At 38.4% G+C, this 18,467-nt stretch overlaps 2 protein-coding genes across 2 annotated transcripts in view; one reads left to right on the top strand and one right to left on the bottom strand.

Moving 5' to 3' along the window:
- rgs6 (regulator of G protein signaling 6) overlaps positions 1 to 2,087 on the top strand; it is a 78,318-nt gene extending 76,231 nt beyond the window's left edge. The window contains exons 15-17 of the mRNA XM_062436849.1: positions 9 to 98; positions 925 to 978; positions 2,037 to 2,087. Coding sequence (XP_062292833.1) covers positions 9 to 98; positions 925 to 978; positions 2,037 to 2,087 — 195 coding nt within the window. The remainder of the gene's footprint in view (positions 1 to 8; positions 99 to 924; positions 979 to 2,036) is intronic.
- Positions 2,088 to 4,631: 2,544 nt separating this feature from the next.
- lama2 (laminin, alpha 2) overlaps positions 4,632 to 18,467 on the bottom strand; it is a 189,317-nt gene continuing 175,481 nt past the window's right edge. The window contains exons 65-76 of the mRNA XM_062436956.1: positions 17,371 to 17,563; positions 15,273 to 15,359; positions 11,437 to 11,549; positions 9,885 to 9,978; positions 9,421 to 9,516; positions 8,805 to 8,885; positions 8,493 to 8,570; positions 8,183 to 8,234; positions 7,942 to 8,073; positions 6,620 to 6,750; positions 6,244 to 6,463; positions 4,632 to 6,059 (exon numbers count right to left, since the gene is read on the bottom strand). Coding sequence (XP_062292940.1) covers positions 5,899 to 6,059; positions 6,244 to 6,463; positions 6,620 to 6,750; positions 7,942 to 8,073; positions 8,183 to 8,234; positions 8,493 to 8,570; positions 8,805 to 8,885; positions 9,421 to 9,516; positions 9,885 to 9,978; positions 11,437 to 11,549; positions 15,273 to 15,359; positions 17,371 to 17,563 — 1,438 coding nt within the window. The 3' untranslated portion in view covers positions 4,632 to 5,898. The remainder of the gene's footprint in view (positions 6,060 to 6,243; positions 6,464 to 6,619; positions 6,751 to 7,941; positions 8,074 to 8,182; positions 8,235 to 8,492; positions 8,571 to 8,804; positions 8,886 to 9,420; positions 9,517 to 9,884; positions 9,979 to 11,436; positions 11,550 to 15,272; positions 15,360 to 17,370; positions 17,564 to 18,467) is intronic.

The following is an 18,467-nucleotide window of genomic DNA, read 5'->3' as shown; positions in this document are numbered from 1 at the left end:
TCATTCAGGACCACATCTACAAGCTGATGAAAAGTGACAGCTATACACGCTTCCTGCGCTCCAACGTCTACCAAGACCTGCTGATGGCAAGGAAGAAAGTATGTGTGTGTTTCTGTTTGACATCATCTCATGGGTCAATATCAGAATGCATCAGAATGCAATGGTATCATTTCATGTAGCATTGTAGGGATGTCAATGAGGTGCCTTAAAGGGTTGATTCAACCAAATAAATAAAATCAAACCTTGCTTCTTGTGGTATCAAACGGTGAGGTAGGAGTGCTGAGAAAATTGCTGTGTACAGAATAATGACAGTGGTTGGATGCTGCTCTTGTAGCAATCGCCAGCAGGTGTTCACACGTTGTTTTATGTGAAGTAGAGCTGTCGGTTCTAGTGTGTGCTTCACCTGGCTGTGAGACGTGAAAGGCTGCACAATCCTTTCTCTGTTAATTTGAATGATCTTAGTCAACAACTCCCGTAGACCAGTATTAGAATGGGAAGTTGAATGCTACATGTTGTATTTCTCAGAACAGCAAAGAGATGGTGCGTCTACATCCCCTACAAGTCTTTTTATTGCTGACTGCAATAGATAATGTTTCAACCTTGCCTGATAAAGACCTGGTGGGGTTGAAATGTTGCCCTCTTTCAGTTAGTGATAAAAGGACTCGAGGAGCTACAGTCCAGTATGTGGACACTCTGATTTTTACCTGTATATTTTCCAGCCACAGCAAATACACAGAACTGTCCTCATGTGAAAAATGCTATTTTGTTTTTTCTGTAATTTTGTTGAATTGAGCCTTAAATGTAAACAAATTTGTGTGTGAAATGTAGGTGAATATATTAGCTTTGAACATTGAAATGTGAAGCCCCCCCTCTTTTTTTCCCTTTTTACTTTCTCTTTGACTTACATCGCTTCTCCTCCCCCAGCCTGAAACAGAGCAGGGGCGACGCACCTCCCTGGAGAAGTTCACTCGGAGTGTGGTGAGTGTCCCGTTGCCTTTTGCTTTTAACTCTTAAAATTGCATTTATTAAAGCCTGAGCTTTGTGTGATGAGTTACAGCATGCACCAACACCATGTCACATCTCAAAATACAGGCTAAGAAATGACTGTGACTCCATGTATCCACTCTGTGTGATTTTATTGGAGCAATCCTGGAACAATGAGGAGAACAAGCCTCTTTATGATAGTTAATCAGACTGATTTTGTATTGGTGTATTAGTCATGAAGCCTTTTCTGGCCCATTTTTGCTATTTTCGTTCACTTTCACTGCTACAGTCATTAAAACTACAGGATCAATTTGTACTTGGAAAACTTGCTAAGTAATTACTGCCTGTGCTCAGTAATTCAAATATTCCCACTGATTTAAACTCGCATTGCTGCTGTACTTTGGCTTCTTCCCTGAGGGGAGAGGTTCTTGTTCTCTATTGGTTTTAACGAATGGTCTGGTGATTAGCTGACTGAGGGTACAAAATTGTTAATTGCGCTAATTAATTCAGCCAGCCATATAAGCGTAAACAAAGAATTGCTTGCTTGAATACTGAATGAGAGGATTCAGGTTAAATGCTTAAAATGAGTGTTTTAAAATGTAAAATTCATGCTAAGTAGGCATCCTTGTACTCCACTGGCTTCATTATGTTTGAAAGTTGTTAGTTTTGCATCATGTAAGAAATGAAAGCTGCCAGGTATTATTTCTTTCTCCCCAATACCTAAAGAAGTTAGTAATGCAGACTTGAAACCACTATAGAAAACCAAACACTGAATCTTAACATGAATGATTAAAAGCTGTAAAAATGTGTCATTTAAGTCTAGCTTGTACTCCACTGATTAGTTTCTTATTCATTTATTGACTATCATCTGTTAATGGTTGCTAACCTTCCATCACTACTTTCAGTTTTTCTACATATTTTGTACGACGAGTCTCTCTTCTCGTCCATTTTACCTCTCACACTGCTCTTTCTAAATCCTCAAGAAAGCTTTTAACTTAATGGCATTTTGACAGCTGTCACCCTCACCTCTCTTGCTCTCCATTCACTCCCAGGGCAAGTCACTGACAGGCAAACGGCTGACGGGCCTCATGCAGTCATCCTGACAAGGCCTGGATCAAGAGTAGGAGGAACCTTTCCCAGAAGAGCTGCTTACCACTGGGGAGCAGGTGGAAAAGGACCATGGGATGTTTGGGTGGGGCTGTGAGAGGCGGGTGAGTGCGCCAAACAAGCATAGACTGCTGGACTGGACTGGACTGGACCGCCACCATGTTTAAAACTCACCTCAGATCAGTTCAAGAAGACCGACAGCATGCAATAAGTCACCAGACCTGACACCAGGACAGTGCTGTCGCAGTGTAGAGGATAAACAACGCTACTCTTCTTAGGAGGTTTCTACTCAAAAAGTCTGCACCATTTCAGGCTTTGCTGTTTCTCTCTAACTACTATCTGCACTCATGTTAATATGATAGCTGCACAGGCTATCACTTTACTTTCAGTGATATAAACAATGGAATGCTTGAATGCCTCGACTGATGTCAAAACGAGACTTAGATTAATTCCGTAGCTAGCCGTTTAATCTCACATCACTCACTAGGATGATATAAGGGAAATAGGGAAGGAGGGATTTACAGTAAACATCCACACTGTTGAACTGAACATTTGCTCATGATTCACAATGATGGCAATCAAACTGCCTACTTTTAATGGTGGTACAGGTGGAGTAGTACACCAACCTTTTAGTAAATCAGCTTTTAGATTGACTTATTATTGCGTGATGACACAAGATTAACCTCTGTATGTTCATTATTGGTTTAGTTGGTTAGTTTGTGTTTACATTTCATGTAATAATGTTAGAAAGAAATTTCTTTTCTATACTCATTACAGACTGATTAAAACAACAACGAATGGAAGCTTCTATATGGTCTTCCCCAAAAACCTTGACCCGCTCTGGTATAGTAGGGCTTTCATGGAAAACAGGTAAACACAAAATAATTCTTCAAAATGATTGTTTGTGTTCTCAGTGGCTGAAAATATAATGAGTGTCATCAATACAAACAGTAAAGAAAATCCAACAGAAGCTGCTCCAGTAATGGAAAAAATAAATATCTATTGTATATCAATTTCATAGATTGTCTCACATGATCTAAGAAAAGAGAATTCCATGGATTACCACTGTACGCACAATGTGTATGTTTCACAAATATTGATCAAAGCCTTGTAACGACCATTCTGAACAGAGGTGAAATCTTGTTGTCATAAAGAGCTGAGGACAAACTGATCAATTTACAAAAGCAGTGTTTTACTTTAATCAAGTGAATTGATCTGTTGTTAGGCTTTATTCTATCTTCTGAACATTCCACTTCAGGTAGCCACAACAAGGTTTATAGTAGGCTAACCTCTCACCATTATTCATCTTATGTAAAGAAGACCATGATAATAAACGAGGAATGCACACTAAAGAGAAGGATTGAGCCCATTATTTCATTTCCCCCCCATAGACTTCTTCCACAAGTTGACACATGAATCAGGAAAACTAGTATTTCAGTTGTCAAGAATTTTCTCATCAAACCTGACAGCCGGGATTTGAGTCATATTTTAGCTTCGAATTCCCAGAAGAAGAATCCTTGCGTAATGGAGCCAATCATCGTCTTTTGGAATTTGACTGCAGCTCTATCTGACAGGTATATCTTGGTTTTGTGTAGTCACATATCGCCCTCTAGTGTAAATAAAATGCAAGTACTGGTGAATGTCAATTTATGCTATCTGGGACAAAGCAGAAAGGATAATTATGTGACTAAAGGAAGATGGCAAAAGCAGGTCTGTGACCTAAAGAAAAACTGTGTAGTTACTGCATAGAGCAAGGGGCATTCAAACGTTCTGTTCAAATGAAAACATCAGCTGGCTCTTAATGTTAATCAGATTTATATTAAGCAATATAAAGTCTGGCTCTCTACTTTGTCCCTTTACATTTTCTATACTGTTTTACTCTGCAAGTTTGCATTTTTTAAATCTCATTGGCAAAAGAATGTAAAAAGTTTAAAAAAAGAAAGAAAGTATGTATAGTATTTGAACTTTTGTGATTTCTAAATTTATGTGAATTTTCTGCAGAGTCTTCTTCCAGTCTGATCTTCTGTCTCTACTTCAGTATGTTCAACAGCACTGGCGTTTTACGTCTATGGGGGGAAAAACCCATCAGAAGAACCAAGAGCAAGAACGAAGCACCAGAAAGTCAACAAAGGACAGTGGTGTTTGGAGAAAGAGGTGTGTGACACAAAAAAATTGGGGAGGGGAGAGACTGGAAACCCAACATGTGTGCAAAGCTACTTAAATAAAAAAGTGTTAAAAAAGAACAATATCAGCACCCAAAATATGAGTAAAAACTCCACCCCTTTAGTTAAGTATCAACTCAAAAACAACTTAAGTGTTCTCATGCTTACGTTATGTTGTCACTGATGATTTTCCAGCTTCTTTAAACATCCTGACCTTATAAATCAAAATAACCAACCATGAAAAATGAAATAATTGTATTTTAATGAATGCTATGAAAATCGACTTGTAGAGGTATAAAACCTAAAAAAAAAATCTATTTTAGCGGGGAGGCTTTTTTGGAAGTGTCATATGTATATGTATGTAGTTGCAGCCTCTCTATAATGGTGCACCATTGACAATGCCTCTGAAAACGTTTACAATAGCACCACCTGGTGGAATTTCCCAGAAGCAGCACCTTCTGTTTTTTCTTCAAATTTAGTCTTTTTTATTAACAATCAATTGTAGGAATCAATCCTTAATCAGAATGTTTACCTTAAAAATGTACTGACAAAATCCATTATTATTTATTTATGTGTCCAAAAACATCCTCAAAAATGTCCAAGAATTCATGTCAACATTATCTGTTTAAAGAAGGACAAGACTATCTGTGAGATGCTATCAAGAAATATATTTCTGTAATCCGCTGATTAAATATCTTCAGTCACACCATGCAGAACACGAGATGCCATTAGTGTCCTGCAGAAACCTTGTACCTTTCAATTTTGTCATTAACATTTCTTTGCATTAACAAATAATTCCAGCCCCAGCTTGAGGGTGTCCAATTCGATCTGAGGGTAATGAATTGTAGAATGTTAAAGGAATATTGCACCCAAAAATGTGCTCCATTTGGCTTTCCTCGCAAATCTACTATCAAACAATTTAGTCACATCACTCAGTTATTCAACTTCAGTGTGGTCTTCATGCAACTGCTTGGATTTAATGACTTCAATTATTTTAAATTAGTTTAATTAGACTTAAGCTATTTTGTCTTTGCTGCTTTTATAGTTGTTTTTGGTCTTTTTTTTAAACTCTGAAGAGCTGTATTCCATCTGTGATTTGGTTGAAAAAGCTAATGAGAACACACAGTGTTCATTTCTGTGTGGAGTATTCCTTAATAAAGGTGAACATTAGTAAAGAAATGATTTAGCCTTTTTTGACCTTACACTGCACCTCTCAGCCAAAAAATAGAGAATTTAAGGAATTTACTGCCAAGAAAAAAAAAAGTTTTTGAGAGTTATTTTATTTATCTTGTACTTTGAAAATGTCACAAGGCAACTTTGCATGCTGGTATCCCCAAATGGCAGCAAGACTAAGACTTGAAATTTGCAAATGTCTTTTGATATTTTATATTTTAATATAGGTGAGTACAAGCTGAGATCCTAGCCATTGATCACACCTGACAGGGAAAGTCATTTTGACAAACAGGATGAATCTGCATTATAGTTGCATTTTCTTACTCAGTTGGATATGATTGAATTATTGTTATATAAACTTTGTATCCAGCCCTGCTTCAAAGACCAAGATTTCTCCACTTCACGGACCTGTGTGGCTCCTTACAGAAGTATTAAGAGAAACAATAACAGGGGGTAGGCTCTATGGTATCATTTAGGCAGCTACAGCAGGACAGGAGAGAGGCTGGACTCCTTTGATCTCCAGAGCCTTGTTGAAATGCACGTCCATGGTCTTAGCAGCTTTGGTGATCTTCAGGTTCCTCATACAACCTCTGAAGGAAGTGCTGGTTGAGAGAGCTGCCTGACGAACTCCACCTGAGAGATGAGAGAGATGTAAAACTAACTTGTATCTCCCAGAACAGTACGTCTCGTGACAGGCATGCAAAGTAATGTTTAGCTTCTATTTTAAGTATGTATGTTTTATACAGCAGCACCTTTTAGAACAGATTTAAATTCTATACATATGAAAAGTAGATGTGTAAGTATTTTATAGCCATACCTGGGTATCCTCCAACGTAGATGGGGTCGTTGGTGTCACAGGTGTTAGATCGTGCGTTCGGACTCTCAGCTTGGCTTGTCGTCCCATCGACCACTAGCTCCACCTTGTGGCGAAGTTTTTTGGCAATGACAGAGTGCCATTTGCCATCACAGAAGCCCTCTCCCTCAGGCATGTGCTCTGCTGTGATTCGTCCAGCTCCGTTGTCAACGTGGAAAAGTAGCTGGAAGGGGGAAAGGAAGATTTTAGGTTTTTCATCATGAATCTCTGTCTAGCTACTCCTGTATTAATTATCTGTCTTGTCCTGTCAATTGGTAAATTTTTATTTTATTTTTGTACACGTACTAATGTATTTTGCATTTAAAGTAGATAAAATCACCTTGCCCTGGACGATCTCTAATCCCAGTCCATCATTGGCTTGGTTACTGATGGCCAATAGCACTCCACTGGTTATGCTGGTTCTGAACTCCAATGCTATCGACACATCCAGACCCACTTTGTAGCTGGAGACTAGAGATAGAGATGCAGTAAGAGAATATTTTTAACATTTACAACAGGATAAGAGACATTTTGTTGAAAATAATTAACTGCACTTGTACATTATGGCCAAACAAAACCAGCTAGGATTAGTTTTTTTGCTGATGTGTTCCTAGATAGTTCATAGGGGTTTGCTACAGTACATTAAAGGACAGATTTGCAATATGTCAAGTCTGGCGTAAATCAATGGTCAGGTGCCCATATAAATACTCAAACAGGTTTTGTTTGCTCTAATAATTCTTCCTGGTCATACTGGATATTAGAAGATGCCATGCAAATACATTTCTCGTGCAACTGCATTATCTGAAGAGAATGAGGTTTCAGCAGTCTGAGTTAATCAAATAAAGTGGATAACTTCCACTGTTAGTCTTTTTTAGTAAAGTAATCCCTTGACGGAAAGTGTTTTCCTGTTCAGCTGCAGTGAAAGGATTATAATAAAAAGAGGGAATTTGGCACTTAAAAGACTAACTTTGAAAGATAGATGTCGATTTTTGCAAAGGAGCAGGCTTTTCGATTCTGTCCCCCATCTTACATTGAAAGTGCATGAATTCAATGGATCTCTTAATGCTCAGTATGAACAGGAGGAATGATTACAGCAAGAAAATCATGTTTCAATGTTAATTTGGGCATCAAATGAACCAATCCTTTTTTTTAAAGATACTTTTTGGTGTTTATTCTTTACCAAGGTATTTTAAAGTGATTCATTTATGGCTAACCAGATGACATGTTGGCAAAATTTCACTACTTATTTTTTGATTTCATAGATAATCCACAGCAGTGGTTGTCAGCCATACTCCTATTGCCAGGTCACTACAGTTTCATTGTCAACACACATCATGTTCCAAATGTGTTCATTTAGACATAAGAATTGTTTTGAATTTTTTTCCTTACGAGGCACAATTATCCTACAATTGTAAATGTTCAGGCTTGGTCACTTTTTCCAGTTAGTTTGGTAAAATTTAAAATGTTTTACTAAAACCCTAAATGGCAGAGGTTGGATGTTTCCAGCCATTTATTCATTGTTGTTCCATATCTACTTTGATGTCTCTGCTTGCATGTCTCATGTGCAGTATGTGGAGTTTAGATGTTAAAACTATGTCAGGGCGACGAGAGACATGTCCTATTTCTCTTGTGAATAGGTCACATTACAGTATCTCATCTCACCTGCTTTCAGGTAGCCAGTGCCGTCAAAGTACGTTCCTGTCTCAGTAGAGACAAAGCAACTTCCCACCATGAGACTGGAGGTTGGTGTAGCCATGTTTATCTTAAATTCCTCAAGGACAGCCTCAGTATGACCTAAGTGAAGAGGAAGGTGGTAAAAATAACAGTTGTGATCCAATTATTGATAGTTAAATGTGTTTAAAAATGTATCACATGCAATAAAGGTACAATAAAAATCCATTACCTGCTCCCGCCATCCTCAAGTTACGAATGCATCCATTGATACTGTAGACAATCTATGAACAGAGAATAAGACTTTGTTAAAATTATATTATTACTTTAAACCAGTCTCTCCACACGAGTGAGGACAGTGTGTACAAGTAACTGTAAAACTAATGTCACAGATTCTGAGAAATGGGACACATTAAGGATATGTGGATTTTTACAGCTGAACTAAACCACTAAACTGAACTATAGCATCCTGGGTTGAAATAAATTAAAGACTTGTTACTTTAAAATATGTATTGTATTGTGTGGTTTTTTTGTTTGTTTACCGGTCCTATCCTCTTGGTGGTATAGTTTTTGGGCAATCCACCAATATGGAGCGTTCCCACCACGTCTAACTGGTCAGCCTGGTAAGAAGAGAAGACAATGTATTGATACAACATAAAAACACATGACTATGGCCTGGGAGGTTTCTAATTGGGTCATTTGTCCTTGTATTTTGTTTATGAGTCTTTTTGTAATTGTGTCATGATGTCTGTCAGAACTGTAGCACCTGGACCCTGAAGTTAAAAAGAAAATTTCATAAGGACAAAGGAGGTACAGACAGTTAAGAACACAAAAATTAAAAAATGTGCTTTTACCGTCTTGGGACTCGTCATCATTTTACTGTATTTTCCATCAACCTTGAGTGTACCTCTCTGCTTGGTACGAGTCAGATGGATCTGACAGGATAGAGGAAGAATAAAAATGATCACAAAGAAATGGACATTATCGACACAGAACACAGACCAAGTGTTTCCTCTAAAAATTTAAAATATGATTTAAGGCTCATTAACAATATGACAAATAGGCTACTACTACTAGAATGTAAGTATTTCTTGTAATAAATGAGTCTTCAAGACCTGATGTTAAAGGTGCAGAAAGAAAGGAACCTCTGACAAAACTTTCTATATTAATTAAAAATAATAAATGATAATTACCATTAAACTTCTAAAAACATCAGTAAATATTAACTACTATAAACCTGCTAATAAACACAAAAGGTACAAAATACTGCACGTCAGTAGACACAGGACTTATTAAAGGGTGTTGTTCTGAAAGCGTTCAAATGTTGATTTTCAAGGGAAGTACAGAATATATATTTTGATTACTTAATCTAAAATTAATTGAGTTGTCATCATTTAATGCATGAATCAACAAATGGAGAATCTTTCATACAAAGACAACAATAAATGAATAACTGAAGAGCCATCCTACCTTGTGCCAGTTCCCATCATTGATGGAGAAGGGCACACAGTCAGATATGTTTCCATGACCAAGATCATAACCCAGACAACACTGTCCGTCCTTGATCTGCAGGGATGGAGAGGGGATTACAAACAAACATGGTTAATGTTACCCTCTATGGTTTTGTTCCTGAAGATGATGTCTTCGTGTAACAGACTACAGACTGTTGGGGAAGAAGTAAAATAAACCAAATTCCAGTATTCAGAAGTTCTGCTGTGCTCTGAATTGACTGTGCAGTAGAAGAGGGCATTACTCTTATGAAGTAAACATAACTTGAAAAGAGTCAAAGGCTGTACTTGAAGATACAGAGAGGTAACTTAAGTTATCTTAAACTTTAATTAAACAGTGCAGCTACAAAAGGCATGAAAAAAAAAAAACGGAGAAAAATACTGAAAGTCAAACAGAGAAAAAGACAAAGTGCAGTAAATAGATACCTGTATGGAAACAAAGTCAGCATGGTTGACTCTTGCCATGTAGAGAACAAGCCCAGACTCTTCTTTAGTTCTCAGATCAAGCTCCAATATTAACCTGAATCATACATACATAAAGATCTTTGATTACTACAATAGCATATACAATTACACTAATAAAACATTTGACAAAGGCAGTAAATCTAAAAAGACACTCTACTATATACCTATGGGATGTCCATTTCTTTTAGAATATTGGACTCTCACTGTATTTCAATATGAATAGCAATTTTGTGTAAAACTAACAGTATTTGTTCTGCCAAATGATGCAGTTAATTCTTCATTAAAGATTTTGACTGTTGATTTGGAAGCCTGAAAGTGTCTTTTTCACTTGAATAACATTGCAATTAACTTATTTAAGTGTATTTTCCCAACCAAATGTTCACATCAAACTATTGGTATTCAGTAGAGCATAGCATGGACTATTACAGTAAACAGCACTGAAGACAAATTGCAGTTTTAAGTGAGTCAGGCACCAATCTTGGCATTTGATCAAGTTCTCGAGTACTGACAGATACACAGAATAAAGGAGGATACATTTTGATTTGGATAGCAGGCTGTTGTACTGCTTAGAGATAATGTCCAGGATATTACTGTTACTGGTCTTAATCCAAATACAGCGTTCCCAGAAGCTCCTGATCACTTATTTGCTCATCCATGAATAAATTCAATACCTAAAATGAACACAAACCACAGCCTTTTTGCAGAAAAGACAAGAATAATTACCATGCAGATTCACACCGATTATCGTTGTAACTTTTTTCTAAGCCGCAATAGTTAGTCGATCGACAGAAAATTATTTTGCAACTTTTCATCATTTCAGCTATTGTTCTAGCAAAAATGCCAGCTTCTTAAAGGTTAAGATGTGATGCTTTTTGTATCATTTAATGACAGTAAACTGAATGTCTTTTGCTTTTAGCATGTTTGGACAATTGAAAGACTAAATGATTAATTGAGAAAATAATTGTCAGATTAATCGATAATGGAAATAATTGTCACTTACAGCCCTAAACTTTTGGATGTTTTTGCAACTCTTACTGTAGTTTGTGGAACAGAGAAGTTGTTTTGAGGGTCGGTCAAGTCAACACCATGTTCACTAATTCAACACGCTGTTATTTATAGAGGATGTTTCCCTGGATTTTGCCCTGTTGTACACTGTATGCTGTCCAAACTATCACTCACTCACCTCTGAGTTCCTTTATTTATTTAAAACTGCACTCTGTAGTGTGAGGCCTTGGCAAACGTCTTCAAAAGAGACACAGGAACACACTAACACACACCCACACACAGGGTCACAGTTTTCTGTGTTGAGTGTGTTACATGTTACAGGCATGTACAGTAGCTCATGTGTACACACAATGAAGACTTCCTTTGCAGTATTGATATTTCAAAATGTTTTCATAGTAATATTGTTACCTATGCTAGGTGTTATATACGTCGTAGATACAAGCATTGTGCTGAAAGTGCAGTAAATCAATTTGAGACAGTAAAATGATGATATACTCTAAATACAAACCTCTCTCTGACTTTGTTGTAATCAAAGGCGAAGCTCATGTGGCTGTTCCTGGTCAGTCCAAACTGATAGGCTTCCTCCAGTGCTGTCGGGGCCACAGCTGACGCACATGAATCCTGGAGATTGGATATAACATGTCACTTACACTGACAAGTTTCACTGCACTGCTCCTATTGCCTCTCGTCAACAGGAACCTTAACACCTGTACGAAACACACGTCAGTCACTGTAATAGGGTTTCTGCCTCTGATCTGCAGGGACCTTAAGGGCTGGTCACAATGGATCATCAAACACTTCTTTATATAAAAGAGGTAAATATAGACTTTAAAAAATGACCTTAAAGTCCACAAAGAAGATGAAATCCATGTCTTGTGCAATGCAAAAATAGCCCTTAGAAAATAAAAAATGGGTTGAATCCACCTACTAAACTTCATATACTGCAGATTAGCATATTGACTATTTCAGACAGTGCCAACAAGTTACAGCATATGCACTTTTAAAATCTGTCTCATTACAGTCAGCTTTCATCAGTGTCTCTTTGTTCTCTATCACCTCAAATCACTTACTGCCAAGGTGGATTTGGCTGACACGGTTTTCAAATCACAAGACCCACCCACAGTTTGACTCTCATAAACATATTTTTCTTTTTATCTGTACCAAACATCACACAGTGAAGTCTGATTTCTATTTGATTTGGATTTCATCTTGGCAGGAGGGTAAACAAGTGGTTACAGAGTATTACAGGAGTATTACCGAGCCTTGTCTTATTACAGGGTGCAGTTCCCCCTAAGGACCAGCAGGTGTCAGTGTTGTAATACATGTAAAGCTATCTTATTTATGACTTCTACTCCTCTGTTTCGATTTTCTTTTTACTGTCTTTCTCTTGCAGTTTTCTTTCAGCTCTCTTCTCCATTTCTCCATTCCTCCTCCCCACTCATCTCCTCCTTCTTATCCGCTCTCGTTTCATGTCTCCCTCCTGTCCCCCATCTGCTACTTTCTTTTCCTCTTCAGTCCTTTATTATTATTTCTCCTTTCATCTCACTTCCTAACATTTTTTTTGCCTCTTCTACTCTCACTTTCCTACCCTGTTACTCTTTCAAAATGTCTCTATTCTTCTTTCTCTGCTTTGTTCCCCCAAAACTCCTGTCTTCTCCTGTGTCCTTTTATATCTTCATCCTCTGCTCCCACCAGCTCAACTATCCTTTGCTCCTCTTCACTATCCTCTTTTTTCCAATCTCATCCTGTCTGCTTGTCCCTCTCTCTTATTTTCTTTCTATTTTATGTTTTCTTTACTTCTCCCCATCCTACTCTTATCTCTTCTCTTTTTGCTTTTATCCCCACAAACTACTATCTCATCTTTTTGTTCCTTTCCTCAGCTTACCGTTAGTTCCTTTTCCTGTTTACTTTCCTGTGTTATCCCTTTCTCATCACCTAACTCCTCTACCTTTCTTTTTCTCATCTGCAGAACTCTGGTATTTATTGATTCTCTTATCTTCCCTTTTCTCTTATTCCATTCTCCTGTTTTCCTTTTGTGTCTTCCTCCTCTTCCTTCTTTCTCCTCCTCCCATCCCTACTTTTCTCACCTAATTTCTCTTCCAGTTTCTTTTACCTTCTTTTTTGCTCTACATCCTCCATACTCTTCCTCCACATCTCCTAATTTACAGTACTTCTCTCTCCTGTTGTCTTCTCTCGGACTCAATTATTTTTCTTCTTTCATCTTTCTACTTTTCGTCTGTTCTCTCTACTCCCCACATTTCTTTAAGCCTCCTACTTTCCCCCCTTTCACCGCTTTTTTCTTCTCCAGTCCAGTTCTTTTGTGTCCTCTTCCTCTCCTCTATCCATCTACCTTCCCTCCCTGTTCTCACTTCCTTCACCATCTTGCTCTCACCACCTGTCCTCACCTGCTCTTACTTCCATTTCCCACAATCTCCTCCTCCTTCTTTTCCTCCAATCTCTTCCACCATCTCCTTTCGAGGCCTTCTCATTTGCTTTCTTGAATACATCTCCTATTAAGTAACAAAGCTGCATTGCCTTACCTCCGCTGTGATGTGAGACAAAGTTAGGGAGAGCGAGTGAGAGAGGATCTGAGGCGATTGAGCGTCTATGTGTATGTGTGTCTTTATCTCGTCTCTTGTTCTCTTTCAAGTGAAGACATTTCCCACACCATGACCTTGCTTTGTTACAGCTGACACTCACCTCTTATCGTGCTCTGTCCTCATATCCACTCCTCCTCCTCAACCTCCCCTTTTTTTCTCTTTCTCACTCTCCTGCTATCTAACAAAAGGGAGACGTCACTTGCTTAGAAGCCCTTTCCTTCCCTCTCCCTTTTCATTCTTCTCTCCACTTCCTCTCCTTCGTCTTTCAATTAAGCCAACAAAAGACGGGCGCCGCTCTGTTCAGAAAAACTCTTCCTTTTTTCCCTCCTCTTCCTCAATGTCTGTGCCCTCTCTTTTAGCCTCTTTCATCCTCCTCTTCTTCACTCCCTTTCTCTCATCCCCTCTGCTTCTTTCCATTAAGCTAACAATGGGAAGACGGTCTTCCATTCAGAGTGGCTAGTCTTTGGTTGGAGGTCACACCAATAGAATGTGAAGTCATTAAGTCGGGATTTTGTGTAAGTGTGTGTGTGTATAAGTGAATACGAGGCTGTCTGTGTGTCGTTAGATTTGTCACTAGCCTTGCAGAGACCAGAAGTCCACTTTACAGCTCCAAATATTTTATTACTCCAGAGAGGATCCGTTCAAGAAGTGTAAAGTGTCGGTTATACTGTATGTCAGTGGTCCTTACATCGTTAAATAGTGTTTCAAACCATAATCTTTGAATTTAAACCATAAAAGCTTATGTCAACTAATTATGTACATAAATGCACCAGACAAATTAGGTGATTATATTGCTGTTTTTGCCCTTTTTTTTAAAAAAGCTTTTGTTTTTGGAAAATACAGTCATTGATATTTCTTTGAGGTAGAGAACCCAGCTAAACTTCAACACAGATGAAGTGCACCCAATTGATCTAGCTTCACTGCATTAATATCCTGAGGAGGTAGATTACAACTATTGCCTGGTAACTACAGCTATGATGTAGTAACTGTTAGTGCCCTGTTACAACACCTCACCGTAAGATGACCAAACAAGCAGGCTCCTCTCCTCTCTCAATATGCTAAGGGCTCTTGGGCAAACCACTTAACCCCCAGCTGCTCAAGTGAAACTGGTCACTGGCCACCACTTTAACACTGTGGTTGTGCTGAGCTACTCAAAAATCAGCAGTTCTACAAATGAGGTGTTGGTAGATGTTGGAAACCTTTACCTTTTCTGACCTTTGCTGGTGTAAACAAGTAAAAATAGTAAAGAGAAAATACACATTTGATGGCAGTCAGGAACACAAAACAAAAGTATTAATCGACTCTAAGGGAAATGCATATGAGACACTTCTGTGCATGTGATAAAATATTTCAAAATTGCTTTAGAATGAGAAAATCTGTTCCAGTCAGGATTGGCATCATCAGACGTCCATTGTCCTTAATGCTTCTATATTCGATACTCTAGATAAAAATAGATCAGAAGACTACATCTGTCAGCATCTTTCATCTTTTTGCATGTTGATCCATATCTGCTAGATGTGTAATTGAGCGACCGTTTGCTACTAAAATATCAGTGGTGTGTTTACAGTTTGTTTTTGCTACCAAGTGAAAATTTAGATTTTAATGCCAATATTTTAGATTAATTTGTAGAAGGCATAAAGGAGAGCAAAAAAGCAAGAAGTCAGAAAAGACTGATTGATTGATTGCTCATGAACCCATGGTGTGTCTGTGTTTAACTGTGTGTTGTGTGTTTGTGTGTGTATACCGCGTCAGTGCTGGGCTCCTGCTTAGCAGTGGTAGTGGCTGCAGCAGCAGCAGGTGTGACAGCAGGTGCGGCAGGGGGCGTGGCCTCCTGCAAGTCAGCAGTCAGGGAGTAGGAAGGAAGGGCATTAATGGCAGCCGCAAAGCCAGAGTGGGAACAGAGTTTATGACAAGCACACAATCAGCTAAAGCCAGGCACTGATGAAAGGTCAAAGAGGTTATGGAGTAGAGGAGAAACACAAGGATTTCCTGAACTGAAGTGAAGCATAATTACTAATTCTAATGCATTTTTGGTAAGAAAAAAAAAAGTGGTTCTCTTTGCTTGTTCAATTAAATGCCAAAGTTCTAGACTATGCTGCCTCTGGACTGCTTCTTGTTTTTCTCAGTAACAAAAATGTTGAATCTATGCCAAGTTATACTTTCTTATTGTCTGATTTCTGTGAGACTGCAGAAGAATTTAAAAAGCTAATTAGAGGCAGTTGTCATGATGTCGTCAGTCAGGACAGCACTTCTTGAGTGCAGAGCTGTCACATGGTGGAGCAATACATCACTTTCAAACTAGAATTGAAAATATACTGTGTAACATTGTGCCATGTAATCACAAAAAATGCACAACAACAAAGCAGTTTGGTAATGATAATGAAACGCATTAACCAAGTCCTGCTACTTACATTAATTATAAATAAACACACAAATATTGATCACACTGCTAAATGTTAAAAAACATAAATAAAATATGTGTTTTGTCGAATTACAAAGAGTTCAAATTGTACTCATAGTAGCCAAGTTGTTTTGCATATCACTAAAATTACCTTAGTATCATGTTTCAAGCTTTTATAAAGATCAAAGAAAGACATACAAAAACTCGCTTGAGAATGGAGGCCAGTGGAACAAAAGCTCACCCAGATGGGACTTTAGTTCTCCATTATCTGCAAACTGTTATAAGGCCATGTCTTCCAAAGACTTAAATCTTTAAAAGAATATTGTCTCTTTTCCCATGAAGTCTGGTGAGATGTTTACTTCTATAGGTATGGCAATTTGTTGCAACCATTTCTGGGCCAACAAGATCAGCATAAACAAAACACCCAACTGGCAAAACATGAATTATAAAGACTATTACAGCAGATGGTCTGAAATATAGCGAGCGCCGTTACTTCATCTTCAGCGAACATGTAGATGGGGGCTCAAAGAACTATGGCTTCTTACAGCCGGCAGTGTATATCATAAAGCGGATCAACTTACAGCTAATAAAGCAACAAACCACAGAGTTATAGCTAGGCTGGCATAGCTCATTGGCTCTGTGCTCCATGATCAATGCCCTTTTAGAGGTGTAGTTTAGCAGGTAACTGGGTAGCTGATAACCTATGACTGCTGTAAGACCTATAATATATTTAATATATGAAATATATCTCCCCTATCCCAATGCTAAGAGTATGAAGCGAATGACTCAATGCCTGCCAGTCTCTTAGCATAGTGGCTAAATGTTGGCTGAGGGTGTTTTGGCTCCTTGGGGCTCATAAAGCATAAATGGCATGCACAGTTAGCCTAGCGTAACGCACAGGCTCTGCACTGTATCACGGGCTGCCAGAGGTGGAGTTTAGTGTCTCAAGGCTAAAGGGACCATAAAGAAGAGTTAATGGGCTGTACAACTGCTGTGTGATGAAGGGCTAAGCTAACACAGCGAGGCCATGGCTGCATTTCATCCCACAGAAATAGGTGTGTGTTTGTGTGTATGTGTGAGTAATAGAAACAAAAAAAAAAAGAATGTGGAGTAGGACATGTGCTCTTTTGTATGTAGGCATATTAGCATACGTGCTTCTTTTTTCTGTGTGTCTATGTGTGTGTGCCTACACGGTGCCGCTGTGTGCATCTGTTTGTATGTTCCAACAGCTTAAAATAGTCTGCTTAAACAAGAGTAATGATGATTATGTTAATGTAAACAACAAACCTCTGGTGTTATATGAATATCCCTCATTAATTCACATACTTCCTTTATTTCTCATACACCCTGTGTTGAAAAATGTAATATTAAAGATGGAAAGTATGCCTGCAGTATGCATGTCCAGCAGTGTGATACATGTGCGGTACTTTGAGCCACTTACAACGGGAGGCCCTGGAGGTGGTGTGGCAGGGGCAGGGGTCAATGGAGGGCTGTCTGGTTTCGACTCTTCTTTTTCCTTTTCGGGCTCCTTTTCTTCTTCTGGCAGAGGAGGTAGTGGTGGCGGTGGGGCGAGGTTCGGGCACTGGCCAATTTCGGCGTTCTCAAACGAAACGGGTTGGGAGAAATCTGAGAGACTGTGAGATGGACAAGTAATTGGGTTTAAGATGAATACAATTTAGTTGACACTGACATTTTTAAATTTGAACTTGACTGAAATAACAGGGAATTGTTAAGGTGCATAAGTGCATCTTCACCTCTTCATCTCAGTTTATGAGCAAGACTGATGTGCTAATTTGCTGCATTCAGTAGATGTCTTTACTACATGTTCAAACAAATCTTCAGGCTGAACTGACTGTACTGAATCATTGTTGCCACTGACTAATTCAGTAGCTTTAGTACTGGGGCTCCATTGGCAGCTCCCTAGTTAAAGGTCTATTTTTAATATACTGCAAAAAACCACAGAAACAGTCATAATCCAATACTCTGCTGCTGCTTTATTAATATTATAGAGTATTATAGGCCTAGTTTCGTACTTGATTGCATTTAACAATATGAACAGACTGAACTCTGAACACAAGTGAAACTCTTAGAATTAGTCCTGTAAAGACACAGTGTTATAAATAAATGCAATCATTTAGCTTGGAAAAAAGTGAACGAACTACATAGTCATAGGCAACTGAACAGAACAAGAAAAACTAATTAAAGTGATTGTAATTTTCAATTGTAGCATACAGCCGTTGTACCGACTGTAAAGACATTATCTGCATCCATCCAGTTTCTCTCTCTTGCATCTGTAGGTACATGCAGTGTAGTCATACAGCTTCAGGATAAGCAAAATATTACACTTAAACTGGACATTGTCAATTCATACAGAAGCATCTTTGCCTCAATTTCTGCCACCTAGTATGAATCTGAATTTGCATCTTCCCACTTTGCCTTTGCATTCAGTCACATTCCCTCTCAGATTCAGTCTGAATACACCTCAAGAGGGTCCAGGGTCAGGGCCACATAGCACTGACAAAGTTCCTATTATCATTG

This window comes from Scomber scombrus, chromosome 17 (assembly GCF_963691925.1).
Source record: "Scomber scombrus chromosome 17, fScoSco1.1, whole genome shotgun sequence".
Taxonomy (NCBI): Eukaryota; Metazoa; Chordata; class Actinopteri; order Scombriformes; family Scombridae; genus Scomber; species Scomber scombrus.
This window is presented reverse-complemented; position numbering and strand designations above follow the sequence as displayed.